General features: G+C 37.0%; 2 protein-coding genes across 2 annotated transcripts in view; one reads left to right on the top strand and one right to left on the bottom strand.

The window, feature by feature from the left end:
* Nucleotides 1-256: 256 nt before the first annotated feature.
* Nucleotides 257-9,977, top strand: LOC119839005 (uncharacterized protein DDB_G0287625-like). The gene is made up of 7 exons (XM_038365174.1): nt 257-471; nt 2,028-2,114; nt 2,617-3,300; nt 4,326-4,468; nt 5,661-5,774; nt 7,090-7,194; nt 8,005-9,977. The coding sequence occupies exons 1-7, from the start codon at nt 257-259 to the stop codon at nt 9,900-9,902; spliced, it is 3,246 nt and encodes a 1,081-aa protein (XP_038221102.1). The 3' UTR covers nt 9,903-9,977.
* A 3,410-nt stretch (nt 9,978-13,387) lies between these two features.
* The window catches only part of LOC119839004 (E3 ubiquitin-protein ligase COP1-like), a 12,775-nt gene continuing 9,952 nt past the window's right edge, over nt 13,388-16,210 (bottom strand). The window contains exon 11 of the mRNA XM_038365172.1: nt 13,388-15,402. Within this exon, the coding sequence (XP_038221100.1) occupies nt 15,072-15,402 (331 nt within the window). The 3' untranslated portion in view covers nt 13,388-15,071. The remainder of the gene's footprint in view (nt 15,403-16,210) is intronic.

The raw sequence follows: 16,210 nt of genomic DNA, 5'->3' as shown, positions 1-16,210 counted from the left end.
ATAGCTCGGAGCCTCGGACAAAGAAGATCTATGAAGGATGTGGTATTATTTATCTATGTGTAAGTAACATTGGCAGTTGTCAAGTGTCATAATGACACGCTAACGCATTTAACCTACGCGTCAACTGGACCAATATCAAAACAAGATTTTTGAATTAAAATTTAATTTATAAATAAAGCACATAGTTGCAAAGTCATGTAGATTAAACTTGAATTACTTTAATCTAAACGATATTGTATATGGGTAGTTGAGCGAAATGTCAAAGGCAAAGTTTTTTATTTATGGCGGCGGCAGATGGCGGGAAGTTGACGAAACCGGCCGCGTCTCCGGTTGGGCCGGATCGCGGTTTGTTTATTTGAAGCGCGGTAAATTGTGTGTGGCAAATCGAAAAGCGGTGGTGCGAGGCCTCAATCGGCTGGCTGGTGGGAGACCTAGCACCGTCAAAGTTGGTTTAGCAGTACCACAAATCAAGTGAGTATTCATTTGTTTTTTCGCTACTATTTTGTTTGAGTCCTACTATCCTATCCTATGCGATAGTTTGTAAGGATGTGTGTGTGTTAGTTGCTCTTTCACGCAAACACTGCTGAACCGATTGCAATGAAATTTTGTACATAGACAGCTGGAAAACTGGAATAACATATAGGCTTTTTATGCCGATATTCCTGCGGGATACGGACTTATGCGGGTTATAAAAATACTGGGATACACATGAATGTCATACTTTCATATCATTTAAGGATTTCTTCCACACCTAATTTTATAAGAAATTTTTAACATACATCTCTCTTTTACAATGCACAGCACTCTGTTTCCATCCGGCCACGGCACATTATATTATATCCCTGTTCGAGACAAAAAGTTTGGAAACAAGTAGCTGTTAAAACTAATTGCCTCCATAATATGTTTGTTTACCTTACAAAACAAGTAACATAAAATTGTCTGAAAAAATTACATTTATAATCACATTTCTGATTTTCTGTGAGATGAATTTTATTTAATTTGAAGTGAGTTAAATCTCTCACATTCATTACAAAAATTAAAAACTCATTAGAATTTAAAAAAATATTAATTTTTCATTTGATCCACTTTACTGTGACACTAGTGGTTCTGCCCAGCTTTGCTTGTGGTACACATATAATCTATAGCATTCAGAAAACCCATATTGTATTCCCATCGGTGGAAGAAATATAGAAAATGGTCTAATATTTTCTGACATAAGCGCATTCAAACAAACTTTAGCTTTATATGATCAAAATAGATTGCTATAAACAAATATCATATTCCAGCATTACAAAGTCTAAAGCAAAATCTTAGACAAGTTGATAATACCATATCCTGAGAAATTTTGAAGGAATAGAAAAAATTTGATCACAAGGCGGGATTCGAAACCGCGTTTCTTGCCAAACCGTAGTGACACCTAATCATAAAATCATTGAAATGATGTTTCGTATTGGTTGTGATGGTTCTTAACCATCTCAATAGATGGCGTGGGGTGCCCCTTAGGCACATGAAACCGAAAGAGTAGAAGAAATTCGATTACTGTGGCGGGATCACGGGTGGTCGAGAGGCTAGGCGTTGCTACGGTTTGGCAAAAACGCAGGTTCGAATCCCGCCTCGTGATCAAATTTTTTCTATTCTTTCAAAATTTCTCAATTTTAAAGCATTTCAATGCTATAAAAACTAAAAATTAAAATACCATATGCTGTTACTTGTATGTAAAATGAATTCAGATTTATCTAATATTCCTATGATATTTCATGAACACACTTATATTAGCTTCAACTGTATGTATATAATAGACTCCTTGTAGACTGAATAATGACCTAATTTAAATGTGCAGTTTATATTCAAACTTTGTCATGAATTTATCATCCTGATTAGGATCGCTGTGATCAAATTATTTCCTTATTTATTTATGCATTGTATAAGACCAATTGAGATAATTAAGTTGATTCTTTCATTAATGCATGATTTTTAGTTTGTTTTCTTTATTCTATTCCAATAACAATATTTGTTTTACATTTCAGAAAAGAAGACTTTAAAACGACGAAAGATGAAGACTCCTCAAAGATACCAGAGGGCTGCCACTGTTGTATGCACAGGAGTACTGCTTGGTATGTGTGATAATAATAAAAAAACAACCAACACAAACTTAATGTCATTTATTAATAGAACCTAAAATAAAAAAATAATTAACTAGCTGCGCAACGTGGTTTCACCCGCGTAAGTCCGTAGGAATATCGTGATAAAAAGTTGCCTATATGTTATTCCAGTTGTCCAGCTGTCTACATACCAAATTTCATTGCAATCGGTTCAGTAGTTTTTGCGTGAAAGAGCAACAAACACACACATTCTTACAAACTTTCGCATTTACAATATTAGTTGGATTAGTAGGAAGTAGGATATATAAATTATGGAATCAACTAAAATTGAGCTCTTTATATGTGTAGTTGTTGGTACTCGCGGCGTCACTTTCGTGGTCACGGTCGTGGTAGCCTACGTGCTAATAGACTATAGTTTATCTCTGTACCAAATTTTATACAGATACCATAAGCTATTTCGCAATGGACCACCAACCAGTGAATGAAAACTAACATTTACCATGTTTCCTTTCAGCTGTGAAATGGACGCGAATTTCAACAAGCTGCTCCAACCGTCGACACACTCGATAGCCGTGCAATGCAACCCAACCAGTGAGATCGCTACGCAAGTCCCGTCTCAGAATGTACTAAATGACAATGAAATTATGGAGACGTCCGGTCCCATTAGACCTAAAGACGGTCTAAATATACAAGGAACTAAACAGAATTACTGTAAGGAGCTATTGATCGACGAGACGGATATAGAACTGTTCCGCACCTTCATTCTCAACGATGCTCTCAATATATTCAACGTGGATCTTTTGCTGTACGACGCTAACGACGACTACAAACGTCAGGTGTTCTACAAAATCAATCCGCTGGTTAACATCGAGAGAGACAGGCGGATACAGCGGATGTTGGATGCGAACAACCAGATGCAACAGAAGCAGTTTGCTCATATACTCGGCTTGCGTTCCGTCACCGAACCGGTCTCATATCATAAATACAGTAAGCGAAAACGTATGAATGATGATAAAGAAAACACGTATAGATCGCAGGAGGCGGATAGTGTGGTGATAAATGATAAATTTTTCAACAGAAGTGATAAGGATAGGGCTAGTGCAGTGAAAGTGAAGAAAGTGTTGAATAGTGTTAATAAACTTGGTGAGGGTAGTGCGAAAGGGAGGAAGGTTGGTGTTAAGAAGTGGAGTGGCACTCGGTAAGCTTATAGTTACTTATTTATGGACCTTCTTTGGGGCTTAACTAATTATATATTCATTTTTATTAGCGACCCAGCCCAAATTACAACTGATGCAATAATACATGATAAACATATAAAAAGCCCATCATAATCTGTTGCATAATTTCAAAGATCTAAGCATAATAATAAATAAGCGACTTTATTTTATACTACGTTCTTTATTGTACACAATAACAAATATACAAAACAGATATAATTAAAAACTAGTGCAGAAATGGCAGCATTATGGTTTTATCTTTTTTCTTTTATAATAATGATACTTGCTGGTCTAGTATAATGGATATGCATTTCCAAATTGATATGTCAATAATTCTGTGAATTGATTGGGTTTGTAACTGACATTCCCAAAAAACGGAAAGTAGGAGGCTTTCAATTCATTTATTTTTTTGTATATTTGCTGAGAAATATTATTATTAACTCTGTACAAGGGCATAGCCAAGATATAAAACTATCTATCTACCATATTTCATTCAAATGGCATGGTTCCTGATATTATTGCAATCAAGCAAACATATAATATACTCAAAGTCAAGTATTCATTTATTCAATAAGACTTCTCCTAGAAGCACTTGAATCTTCATAACATGGTTTTAACATTTACCACCGGTTCGGAAAGCAGTTTCTACAGAGAAGAGTCGGCAAGAAATTCCGTAGTTACTCTTTTAAAATATATTACCTACTAGCATACCAGCCCACGCGTTGCTGTGGCTGAGTAATAATTAAAAATGTTAAGATTATAAATTATTGGGATAATTAATCGAAATAAGAACGATCCTATATCTTAAGTTGGACCAAATTACACATAAAATGGCAAATTTCATTAAAATCGATTGAGTTGGTGAAGAGTTCATTAGGAACATACATCATGACACTGGATTTATATATATTTAGATATGTTTGTATCGATCAGAGTGTGGCGACCGAACGCAGGTCACTCATCAGATCGGCTGGTCACTCAGACGAGTCTTTCTCATATTCGATAGGGCAAAAACGATCCGCGACTACAGCAGCCTCGAAGATGACGCGATCGTGTCGTGGATACTGAAGAACGAGAAGGCGAGCTTCGTGAACGGGAACAGGATCTGGCAGATCCTGCAGCCCATACACCACGAGAGCACGGGCCACTGTGAGATGTTATTGTTGTATTCACTAGGCGCTCGTCCCGGCTCCGCCCGGATATCGAGATTCCCGTTTTATCCCAAGGGAACATTTAATTGGGATAAAACTATCCTATTGCCCAAGTGAAATCGTACTCTGTCTGTATACCAAATTTCATCAAAATCCATCCAAACATCCAAACAATCAAACTCATCATTCACATTTATAATATTAGTGTGAAAGTTGTATGTCACAACGGGCAACTGAGCTGGTGGTTCGCCACTGAGCTGGTGGTTCGCCTGATGGTAAGCGATCACCACCGCCCATGAAAATTCGCAGTAGTGCCTATGCGATTGCGTTGCCCCCGATTTTTAGGGGATTAGGGATTAGAAAGGGATTGACAACTGGAAAGGGTAGGGAAAAAGGAAATGGGCTTCCGCCTCCCCCACTCACAGTACGAAACACAGTATCGTGCTACTATACACCGGTTTTCTGTAGAGGTGTGGTGTGGTGTAAAAAAGTGAAGTCCCGTGTCCCCTACTGGGGTATGGGGCAGATTATATACATCTGTTTCACTGATCGATTTTCTTTATGGACAAGTAGGTGATCAGCCTTCTGTGTCCTGCCAGACCGAGAAATTTTTTCTATTGTCCCCACCGGGAATCGAACCCAGGACCTCTCGGTTCTACGCTCACGCGTTTACCACTGTACCAAGGAGGCGGTCAAGAAGAGGTGTGGTACTTTCCATTATTTTGCTGAGCTGATATTTCCGTTGCGAGCTGGCCCAATTCGCTCCAAAGCGTGCTCGACTTCCACATGGAAGTATATTGTATTAGTAGTCATAAAATAAATTAATTAATTAATTCAAAAACCACACACCGGATATAAATTCTTTCATCAACAGATATCTCTACTGGCTATCTCTTTAATTTATTATACTATAGTTGTTGTATTTTATTAAGTATTAGTTTGATCCCTTGGCTTCACTCGCGTGGAACCCGGATAAAAAGTAGCCTATGTCAAATTCTGATATATAAGCTGTATTATTGTAAAATTACATTAAAATCCATTCAGTACTTTACGCGAGATTAACAAACATCCATCCAGTCATACTTAAAAGCGTTCGCGTTTATAATATTAGTAGGGTATATGATATTTCATTTATGTATCATTCATTCATTCATTCATTCATTCATATTTTATTCTGTACAAACACCCAGTCAGGACATGGCATTCACTGCGCAATCGCTACTTGCGTTACATCCTGCCGTCTCTCGGCACGATGGCCATCCCGCCAGCTCTGGTGTCGAATCTACGAGCTGCCGCCTCGGCTGGTGAGTTAACAGACGTCATTTATTTAAACCTTTTTTAGTAATAGTTTTTCTGAGAAATTTTGAAAGAATGTAAAAAAAAGTTGATTACGAGGCAGGTTCGAACCTGCGTATCTTGCCTAACCGTAGTTTTTCTTTTAAAAATATCAGCGTTAGGTGGATAACGAAGAAAGAGAAGGAATCGAAAGGGATTAAAGTTGATTGTCTTAAACAGACAGACATGCAAGCTATCTAACGTATAGTTTCAATACTACGATGTTATAAAAAAAAGAAAGAAATAAAGAAACATTTTTGACTCCACAAAATTACAATTTAAAGAAAGAGGTAGATATCGCATTAGCACGCACAAATTGTTGTGAGCAGACTAAGGCAATTGTTTGCAGTTTGATTTAATCGCTATCTCTTTCTAACTTATACGTTCCATATGATCTGTCGCTGTCGTAGTTTTAAATTGCTGTATACCTTTAAATTAGTTCATATAATAACATGGACTATGGTTCTATATAATATCATTATTTCAATATTAGATAGGAAAACTTGTAACACTGAAAGCGAAAAGACATTGGTATAAAATTAGATTTTATAATCAACACACCTTTGATTATGGCAATAAAGGAAGAAGAAAGGAAAGGACTGGGAAGGGTGAAGATTTCCTGCTATTGTTTTCAATACTGGCCCCCGGCTCCCCCACTCGCCGGTGTTCTATTGGAGTGTGGTACTTCCCGGTTCGCAACTGGCCCAATTCGTGCCGAAACGTGCACGACTGGCACGCGGAATAAATTTTCACCTACAATTGTTATGCATCTCGTCTCTATCAGAATTATACGATTAAATATGGTTGTTTTTCTTTCTTTTTTCACTTGGACAAAATGATAAATGTTGAATTTTTTGAAAGAATAGAAAAAATTCGATCACGGGGCGGGATTCGAACCCGCGTTTCTTGCCTAACCGTAGCAACGCCTAGCCTCTCGGCCACCCGTGATCCCGCCACAGTAATCGAATTTCTTCTACTCTTTCGGTTTCATGTGCCTAAGGGGCACCCCACGCCATCTATTGAGATGATTAAGAACCATCACAACCAATACAAACTTAAAATTAAATTTAACAAAGGCCGCGTTCCATCGATACAATATTGTAATCATTGAAATAATGTTTCGTATATGCAAGAAACGCGGGTCCGAATCCCGTCCCGTGATCGAATTTTTTCTATTCTTTCAAAAAATTTCTTATTTATAAAAAGCGTTTTAATGCTATAAAACTTAAAATTAAATTGATAAATGTTTGTAATTCTAATAGATTGCTCAAATGTTTATTACAGGTGAGATAAAGGGACGCAAAGTGTCAAGACGCAATTCAATTTTCAAAACGGCGCAAGTTCGCAGCGCCTGGACCGCGAAGCCGAAGGACCAGCCGCAGAATGAGGGTAGGTGGAGAAATAAATAATAAAATAAAAAAAATAAAAATACTGCTACTGTATTGTATTGTATATGTATCACACTATCGTACTAATATTATATATGTGTAAGTTTGTTTGTTTGGGTGTTTGGGTGTTTGTCCGTCAATGACGTTGAAACCGCTGAACAGATTTTGATGAAATTTGGTACACAGACAGGGTATGAGCTGAATTGGGATTTGATATACGGGCGGAGCCGGGACGAGCATCTAGTATTATATAATATTTAAAAAAACCTCATCCCCATGTTCTGTTGTTGGATATCTTAAATTTATATTTAACAGAGTGTATTTAATATTTTACTATTCAAGTTCTGTCATTTGATACCCATATTGATGGAGTTGCAAAGAAACTTTGCAAATGAAAAAAATGCATCGAAATCATTCCATCCGTTAAGGAAACTAAGATGATACAGACAGACACACTCATAAAACCCCTCTTTTTACATTGGCGGTTAAAAAAGGGTTATTGGTTAAATAGATTCTTATTGACTGATACTATACAATCCTTCATTATATGCTTACTAGCTGCGCCTCGCGGTTTCACCCGCGTAAGTCCGTATCCCGTAGGAATACCGGGATAAAAAGTTGCCTATATGTTATTCCAGTAGACAGCTGGTCTACGTACCAAGTTTCATTGCAATCGGTTCAGCAGTTTTTGCGTGAAAAAGCAACAAACACACACACAGTTCCTTACAAACTTTCGCATTTATAATATTATAATATAATATATAATATAGTAGGATTAAAAATATATCTAATTAGACATTTTACTTCACAGAGGAACGTTCTACGCCCAGACCTATCCGATTGAACAAGGTCCATTCCCCACCCGGGAACAAACTACCGACCTACTCGGAAATAACGAGGCGATTCGCGATGCGCCATCGCTCCACACCCAATTCAACAGAATCAGATAAACAGACAAAAAACACAAAACTCGAGAGAAAAATAGACGCAAAATTGGATCTTCAACAAGAAAAGACCGACATAATTGACCGACAGATAGAAAAAAGCACGAACGCAAAGCAAAAGATTGCAATCGACGGCTATGATTCTGAAAGTGATGTTTTCAAAAAAAGCCGACACGTCGTTAGGCACAGCCGTCACGCAAGAGACATAAGGCGCAGCAGTAGACACCTAAATAAGTCTAGCAGCGATGAAGAACCAGCTCCATCTAAACCTAGACCTGAAAATGAGAAAGACAGATCGAATCGCAATAATTCGAAAAGTAATGAAAATAACATAAATAAATCAGGAAATAGAGATAGATCCAACGATAACAAAGATTCTAAATCGCATAAACGTAAAAAAGACAGAGATCTTAATAAAGATAGATCTGATTATAAAAATAATTCCAACGATAATAGAAAAGATAAACATGCCAATGTTATTATTAAAGATAGCGAAGCAGATAGTGTTGAGAGAAATCCAACTCGAAGGCAAAGCAGACGTTACGTTAGCGCTGGAAGTACAGACAGAAATATTGAACGTAAATCTAGTAATGCTCCGTCACAAATTAAAGAATCTAAAAACGACAGCAGGAATTCTCGAAAATTTAAAGAAAATGATCAAAACACATCGAAATTACAAGATGACAGCGGACAAAATAAATCACGTGTGAATGTGTGGAGGACATTGCGGCGGTCAGTGAACGGACAGTTTTTGAAACTAAGCAAAAGTGACAAGAAAGCTTTCGGCGATAACCACAGTGGTGATAAAAATGATAAACGGAATATGAGTGTTGCAGTAAAACGAGTATCGCCAAGTGAGAGTCGAAAAACTAGTCCGACATTGGATAAAAATGAAGAACAATCGACTACGCGAAGTCGGTCGACTCGACAAGGCGATAGACATAAAGCTGAGAAAATTGTGTCCAACGAAAGACCGACTAGTGGCAGTCGAAAATCCAGCAGACACAATGGTCCAGTCAATAAACCAGACCTCGTGAGAGACTCTCAGAACAGACATAAACATAAAGAAACGTCAAATAACTCAAAAGTGGAAGGTAGAAAAGACAATGAAACAAAGTACGGAGAAAATTTAAAAAGCAAAAGTAAGAACACAACTAGGATGAGGGTCCACAACGATGGTGATAGAAAAGTAAATGGAAAACAGAATAAAGATAAAATAGATAAAGAAATATCTTCGGACGATGAACGTAATGACCGACAAACCGACCGACAACCAAAGAGATCACAAATGAATAGGAGTATAATCATAAGTAGCTCTGATACTGACCGACATATCAGTAAAGACGCGGACAAAGAAACGCAAAGTTCCAACAGCGAAAAATCACCAAAATACAAAGAAAACCACTCAAATAAAAGCATTAATCGAAAAGTGAGAAGGCAAAGTACCGACAGTGACCGACAATCTGACCGACAAGCTAAGAAACCGCGTATAACATACGAAATAGAATCAAACTACGGGAGCAGTGATTTTGTAAAAGACCCACTCTTGATAAAGAGGAAAAGTCTAGATAGTTCTAGTAGCGAGTTGGAATATAAAAGCCGAAGTTCCAATCGCCTCAAGTTCGAAGAAGACCTGAGTTCAAGTTCAATTGTTACCGACGAGTCGAACAGACCGACTCACCGACAGACTAGATCGAAAATGACCGACAAAGTTGACCGACAGAAACGGACTAGGCGCCTGTATAACCCAAATGCGCCTATATGAGGAATTCTATTTATTTGATAGTTGACAAAATGTTTTTCACCACTGAATATTTGTTGTTTTTTTTTTTGCTTGTTTGTTCAGGTGTAGAAAAGATTAAAGAAGTATTTAATTCATTATCCAACTAAAATGTTTAAAAGTCAATTAAGCATGTTTCATTTAATCCACCAACTTATCGAAGCATACCTCTTGTAAATTTCTATTCTATACAAAATACTTTCTCTTTGTTGAATTCATCTTTCAGAAAAAATATATGTATTTGAAGACATTTTTAACCGACTCCCAAAAAAGGGGGGTTATTTCGACTGTATTTTTTTTTAACCTCATAAGTTTTTATTGAGTGAACTGATTTTTAAGGTCCTCTTTTTATTTTTGGTGCCTCCCGTGGGGTCTCATTAAAATTTGACTCACTAAACCCTGTTTATGCACTTCTGCTAGTCTCAGAGCGTTGTTAATTACAGTAAATCTTCAGCAAATTAATTTTGTTTTTTTTTTATGTTATTTATATATGTAATAGACATTTCATGTGGCGGTTATTTGTCTCAAACGTCAAACTGGTTTTCAAAATGAAATATCAAATGTTTTTTTTAGGTACTACGGTCGCGAAATTTGAAGAATTTCGTACATTGACCCGGTATAACCTGTCTCAGTCTCTCCTGTGTATAAATAATGTGTCCCGTTCGCACGGGAGCGGCGAGTGAACGCGACGCATGATTTCAACGTAGGAGCGACAGAGACAGGTTATACAAGGTCAATGTAAGAATTTCTTTGTGTATGTGGTTTGTTTTGTTGATATGCTATTTAAATTATTAATTTTCTTTACATTTGATGTTTAGTGTTTGAGATTAAATTTTGTAAAAACATTTTTCACCTTTGTAAATATTTCATATGAATCATTTGTCCTCATTGTCTACAAGTTCCTAGACATGGGTCTACGAGGTTTCAAGCCACGATCCAGTACGCTGGTCCAACGCAGGCATACGTAGTAGTTTTATTTCCAATTCACTTTTTGCACCGGACTTTATCTTCCATACTAACCACTGAGCCACCACTGCTTCATGAATATATATATATATATATATATATATATATATATATATATATATATATTCATGAAGCATTTTTTGTGTTTTTTTCTCAAACCACTAGTGCGCATGTTAAAATTAGTCGTGTGTAAGGCAATTTTATGTATAAATAGTTGTAGATACCTAAATTAAAAATATTTTTATGAAGATTATGTTGAATAAACCTTTTTCGTAATGTGTGGTTTTATTATACTACCTTTTTATCCAGTAACGAGTTATTAAAATCGGGGTAAAACGTAACCATATCACGCTTTCTGTCTCCAGAGACAAGAATCATATGACGTCATAAAAACTTTCCGTTGCGATCAGAAGGGACAAGCACAGCCAGAGGATACTATGTAGTTTACACCACTGACATTTGAAATATGAAAAAAATACTAGAAAGATTATTAGAAACGTATTACTTGTTTAGATACGTATCCCAAATTCGTACATTTCCTTTCCTACCAGGTTGCCTGGCAGAGATTGCTGTTAAACAATAAGGGCGCCTCTTGTATAAACCATGCCTTTTTTTTGTTCATTGTATTCTTGTTATTTCTGTTTGTGCAATAAAGCATTATAAATTAATTAATTAATTAAAGTTCAGGTAAGGTATACACAGTAATTGAGTAATATTTCAAACAAATAGTGTAGTAACGTAGGTGTAATAATTGTCAATATCGATTTAAAATTTAATAAACCATATAAATAAAACAATTTGTTATTAGCGTTAGTAGTTTATTCTGGAACACAGTGGGATTACATTAGACTTTTTATTCTCTTTTTACATATCTCTCTCTAATTTCTATTATTCATTTAATATCTATCTATCAACTAAACCTACTTCTAGGAGACATTCCGACGCTCTCTAATCTCTTCCATAGAATCAACAAACAAACGGACAGTAACAATTGCACTCATCCTTTAAAAAGATAATAGTAAATATGATATACAGACTGACGTGAGAAATTTCATTTGTATTTTTTATTTGTCTCATCACTTAAAAAAAATATTTTAATAAACCAATCGATTATCACAATTTGGCGCCAAAAATACGCCCGCCATTTGTAAGATTTTCACCAAGTCACAATACTACACTAGATTCAGTGTTACTATCTCAAATAAGAACACTCATTTGGGAGAAGGCTGTTAACTATATGTCAACAACACAAGTTGGTAGCTTCCTGCTTCAACATTGAAAATTATGTACTCATATTTGATGAGTTAGTTTTGTAAACATTAAAATCGGTCAGATAAATTACACTGAAAAACGAGTCATCTTTTTTCACATACTTTGGAAATTCGAGAGATTTCATTAACTACTTATTAGAAGATGAGGTGATATATTTTACATACTTAAGTATTTAACCAGATTTTTTTATAAATACAAAATAATAACTTAAAACATCACTTTTGTACATTATTTTTGTACAGCCCTAAATGTTACAAAGTATTTATTTGGTACATTTAATGTTTACTCAGTCGGAATATCAGCGTATGTCACCAAAGTACCTATGGTCTAAAAGTATTCATAAAATAATCTATTGTTGAGAAATGGATGCCGGAAAGATTCAAAGATTTATGTACTTTATTATTAGAAAATTTTGATTGGAACATTAAGATGGATATAATGTTATATATATCTATAAAAACAAAAAATCCTACTGAGCCAGTTATGAAAATTCGTTACATGTAACGATGCATTGTCGGCGTTTCTGCCCTAGTTAAGACTATGGAAGTCTACTCAGCTGCAGCTTATTGATAGGTTACCAATTCTTATTTAGATACTGCAATGAATATTTTTATGGCCCGTGATTCACTCGTGTATATTTCTTTCTATTAATTTTAGCGACCATGACTATTATATTATGTAATTTTAGAGTTTAATCTGATTCTGAACTAAATTTTAACAAAATAGATTCAGTTGTTTTTGCTTTCAAGCGTTACATACAAACATAGACAATTTCGCATTTTAAATATTAGTAGGTATTTATAAGTCATTTTGACGACTTTATTAGACGAATTATTTATAAATGTTTTATCTATTAAATATAATGAAGTTTCTTCTTCTTTTATATTTTAAATAAATAACCGACATCCATTAACTATCACGTACACTACAACAAATACTTCGGCAAGTTGCCATATAAAAAAAAATGGACGGGAAAAATTGTGAAAAAAAAAAAAACAAACAAAATAAAAATTCATTTCTATTTACACATTTACAAAACTTATACAATAGGACCTTAAAAATAATAATCGTAAATACACAATTTGTTTAAACAGCTCCTACAATTAAGACCTTAGCACAGAACGCTACATAAATTCATGGTAGAATTTGTTAGCTACATCAATTCATGGTAGAATTTGTTAGCTACATAAATTCATGGTAGAATTTGTTAGCTACATCAATTCATGGTAGAATTTGTTAGCTACATAAATTCATGGTAGAATTTGTTAGCTACATAAATTCATGGTAGAATTTGTTAGCTACATAAATTCATGGTAGAATTTGTTAGCTACATAAATTCATAGAAGAATTTGGTAGAAAATTTACCCATAACAATATCCGAATATAGCATAAATTTACGTATTTATACAAACATGGACAACTTAAAAGATAATATTTCGTGGACGTCCACTTGCATTTAGTTTCACCCAATGTACAGTCAATTGCTAAAAGCGCGGGATTTATGAAATTTTGTACATTTAAACTATAGTTAAATAGAGACGTGAAGCAGTGGTGGCTCAGTGGTGGGGACCTAGGACTTTAAACCGATAAGTCGGGATTCGAGACCAGGCGAGCGTGCAGGAAATAAATTGATTTTTCTATTTATCTGTACATGTGGATAACATCATCACTGCTCGAAGGAAAACATCGTGAGGAAACCGGCATGTCCGAGAATCAAAAGTTCGACGGCATGTGACATCTGCCAACCCGCACTTGTCTAGTGTGGTGGATTATGGTCTGAAACATTATGGGACGTCTGTGTCCCAGCAGTGGGAACATGTATGGGCTGATGATGATAAATAGCGACAAGGGTATTCTGGCACGTTTAACAGCATTTCTACTCAGTCCAACACAGTAGTTTCACATATTGATTAGAAAAATATAGATCGAACTGGGTTTCTACTCGAATGTTACATAGTTCTTATGGGATTACTGGGATTATACAAATTTCATCCAAACCGGTTTAGTGCTTTAGGCGTGATGAAGAGACAAACAGACAGCGTTACTTTCGCATTTATAATATTAGAAGTATGGTTTCCTATGCTTTGCTCACAAAAAAACATTTCAGTTTTTTAACGTAACGCACGGACAAAGCGGTAAAACAATATATATAGAATGGATTGAGATCAAAATATTTATTATACGAATATTGTAAATGTGAAAGTTTGTTTGTTTGAACGTTTGTCCGTCCATAACTTTAAAACTACTCAACGGATTTAAATGAAACTTGGTATACGGACAGGGCATGAGCTGACTTGGGTGACAGGATACTTGTTATCGCGATTAAATGTGCCTTTGAGATAAAAATAGGAATCTTGATATGCGGGCGGAGTCGGGGCGAGCGTCTAGTCTTTATATACAACTTGACATTTCGACAAACGTCAAACTAGCCTTGTCCTTATTGTGACGTCACAATACACAATAGCGACCTCTATTTGATTGTCGGACAAATATGAGCATTATTTAAGTACTATGCGAGCCGACAGAGGGCAGGCCGGCGCACGCTGGGCTGTGCCTGGAAACCCATCAAAACCTAGATGTGACTCCGGCGGGATTATCCATTCAAATTACCATCCTATTTCGTGGTAGTAGGGTTCAAAATATAATGTAACATACCGTATTGTAAATTCCGCCTAACAGACGGGAAGGCAGAGTTTGCTTTCGGTCAATTTAATTGCAAAATAAGTTATTGCACAGTTTTTCGACCGACATTTTCAAAGATTCGATTCGTACCCACTTAATTTTGCTAAACTCTCAGCCACCTCACAACTCGTGCTCCCGCCTCCGCAATCTCTTCCGCTGCCCCGCCCCCGTCTATCCGTCGGGGAGTGGCGGAGTGGTGGAGTGGCGCCGGCGCCACTAGAGCAGCTAGAGCAGCTAGAGCAGCTCGAGCACCTTGATGGTGCCCTGCGAGTTGGCGGCGAGCAGGGCGGGGCGCGCCGGGTGGCGGCGCCAGCACACGGCCGACACGAACTCGCTGGGCTCCTCGTCGCGGCGCTCGCGCTCGAGGAAGCCGCGCAGCGCGTCGAAGCGGTACGCGAGCAGCGGGCGCGGCACGCCGCCGTAGTACACGTACAGCGCGTTGTTCTCCGAGCCGCACGCCACGTAGCGCCCGTCCGTCGCCAGCCCCACGAAGTTCTTCTCGTTCGCGTGCCCCGTGAACGAGCGCACGCAGCGCGGCGAGTCCACCTGCGCGCGAACGACTTCGTCAATTCAACTATCCAATCCCTCGCGCCTCGCGCCTCTCTGGTACAGTGGTAGACGCGTGAGTGTAGAACCGAGGGGGGTCTTGGGTTCGATTCCCGGTGGGGACAATAAACAAAAAATGTCTCGGTCTGGCAGAAGACACAGAAGGCTGATCGCCTATTAGCAGCTTGTCTATAAAGAAAATCGATCAGTGAAACAGACGTATATCATCTGCCCCATACCCCAGTAGGGGACACGGGACTTCACTTTTTTTAATCCCTCGTTCACCACTCCATTATCCTTTTCACCCCCCTTGAATCGTTAAATATTTATTCACCAAGGCATTGCCGCGTATGGAAGCAGACGATTCAAGTTTACACAAACAACATATAAAAAACTAGATGTTCGCCCGCGATAGATATACAGTGCAACCTCGATATAACAAATCGGAAGGGAACAAATAAATAATCGTTATATCAAGTAATTCGTTGAACTGAGGTCCGTTATGTCGAGGTTAGGTTGATCTAAAATTCGTTATAAAGAGGTAAAAAAATATATAATCCGATAAGGAACATCTTTTACGTTTCTGAGCAATTTCCACTTGAATCTTTAACAATAGTGACGAGCAGCAGTGTTTACATCACTATCTATCAAACAACAACGATCGCTTTACGGAAAAAAACGTCGAAACTTGTCGCGACATGAATCACATACTATTGAGATTAAGAATCATTTATTACATTGGTTACACTTTATATAAAGGTATATATAGGTTTAAAATTCGTTATAAAGATATTGTTCGCAAAAAATGTTCGCAATGTAAAGGGATA

Source organism: Zerene cesonia, unplaced genomic scaffold (genome assembly GCF_012273895.1).
Source record: "Zerene cesonia ecotype Mississippi unplaced genomic scaffold, Zerene_cesonia_1.1 Zces_u007, whole genome shotgun sequence".
Taxonomy (NCBI): Eukaryota; Metazoa; Arthropoda; class Insecta; order Lepidoptera; family Pieridae; genus Zerene; species Zerene cesonia.
Note: the sequence above shows the minus strand (reverse complement) of the source record. Positions and strands in the feature narration are given on the sequence as shown.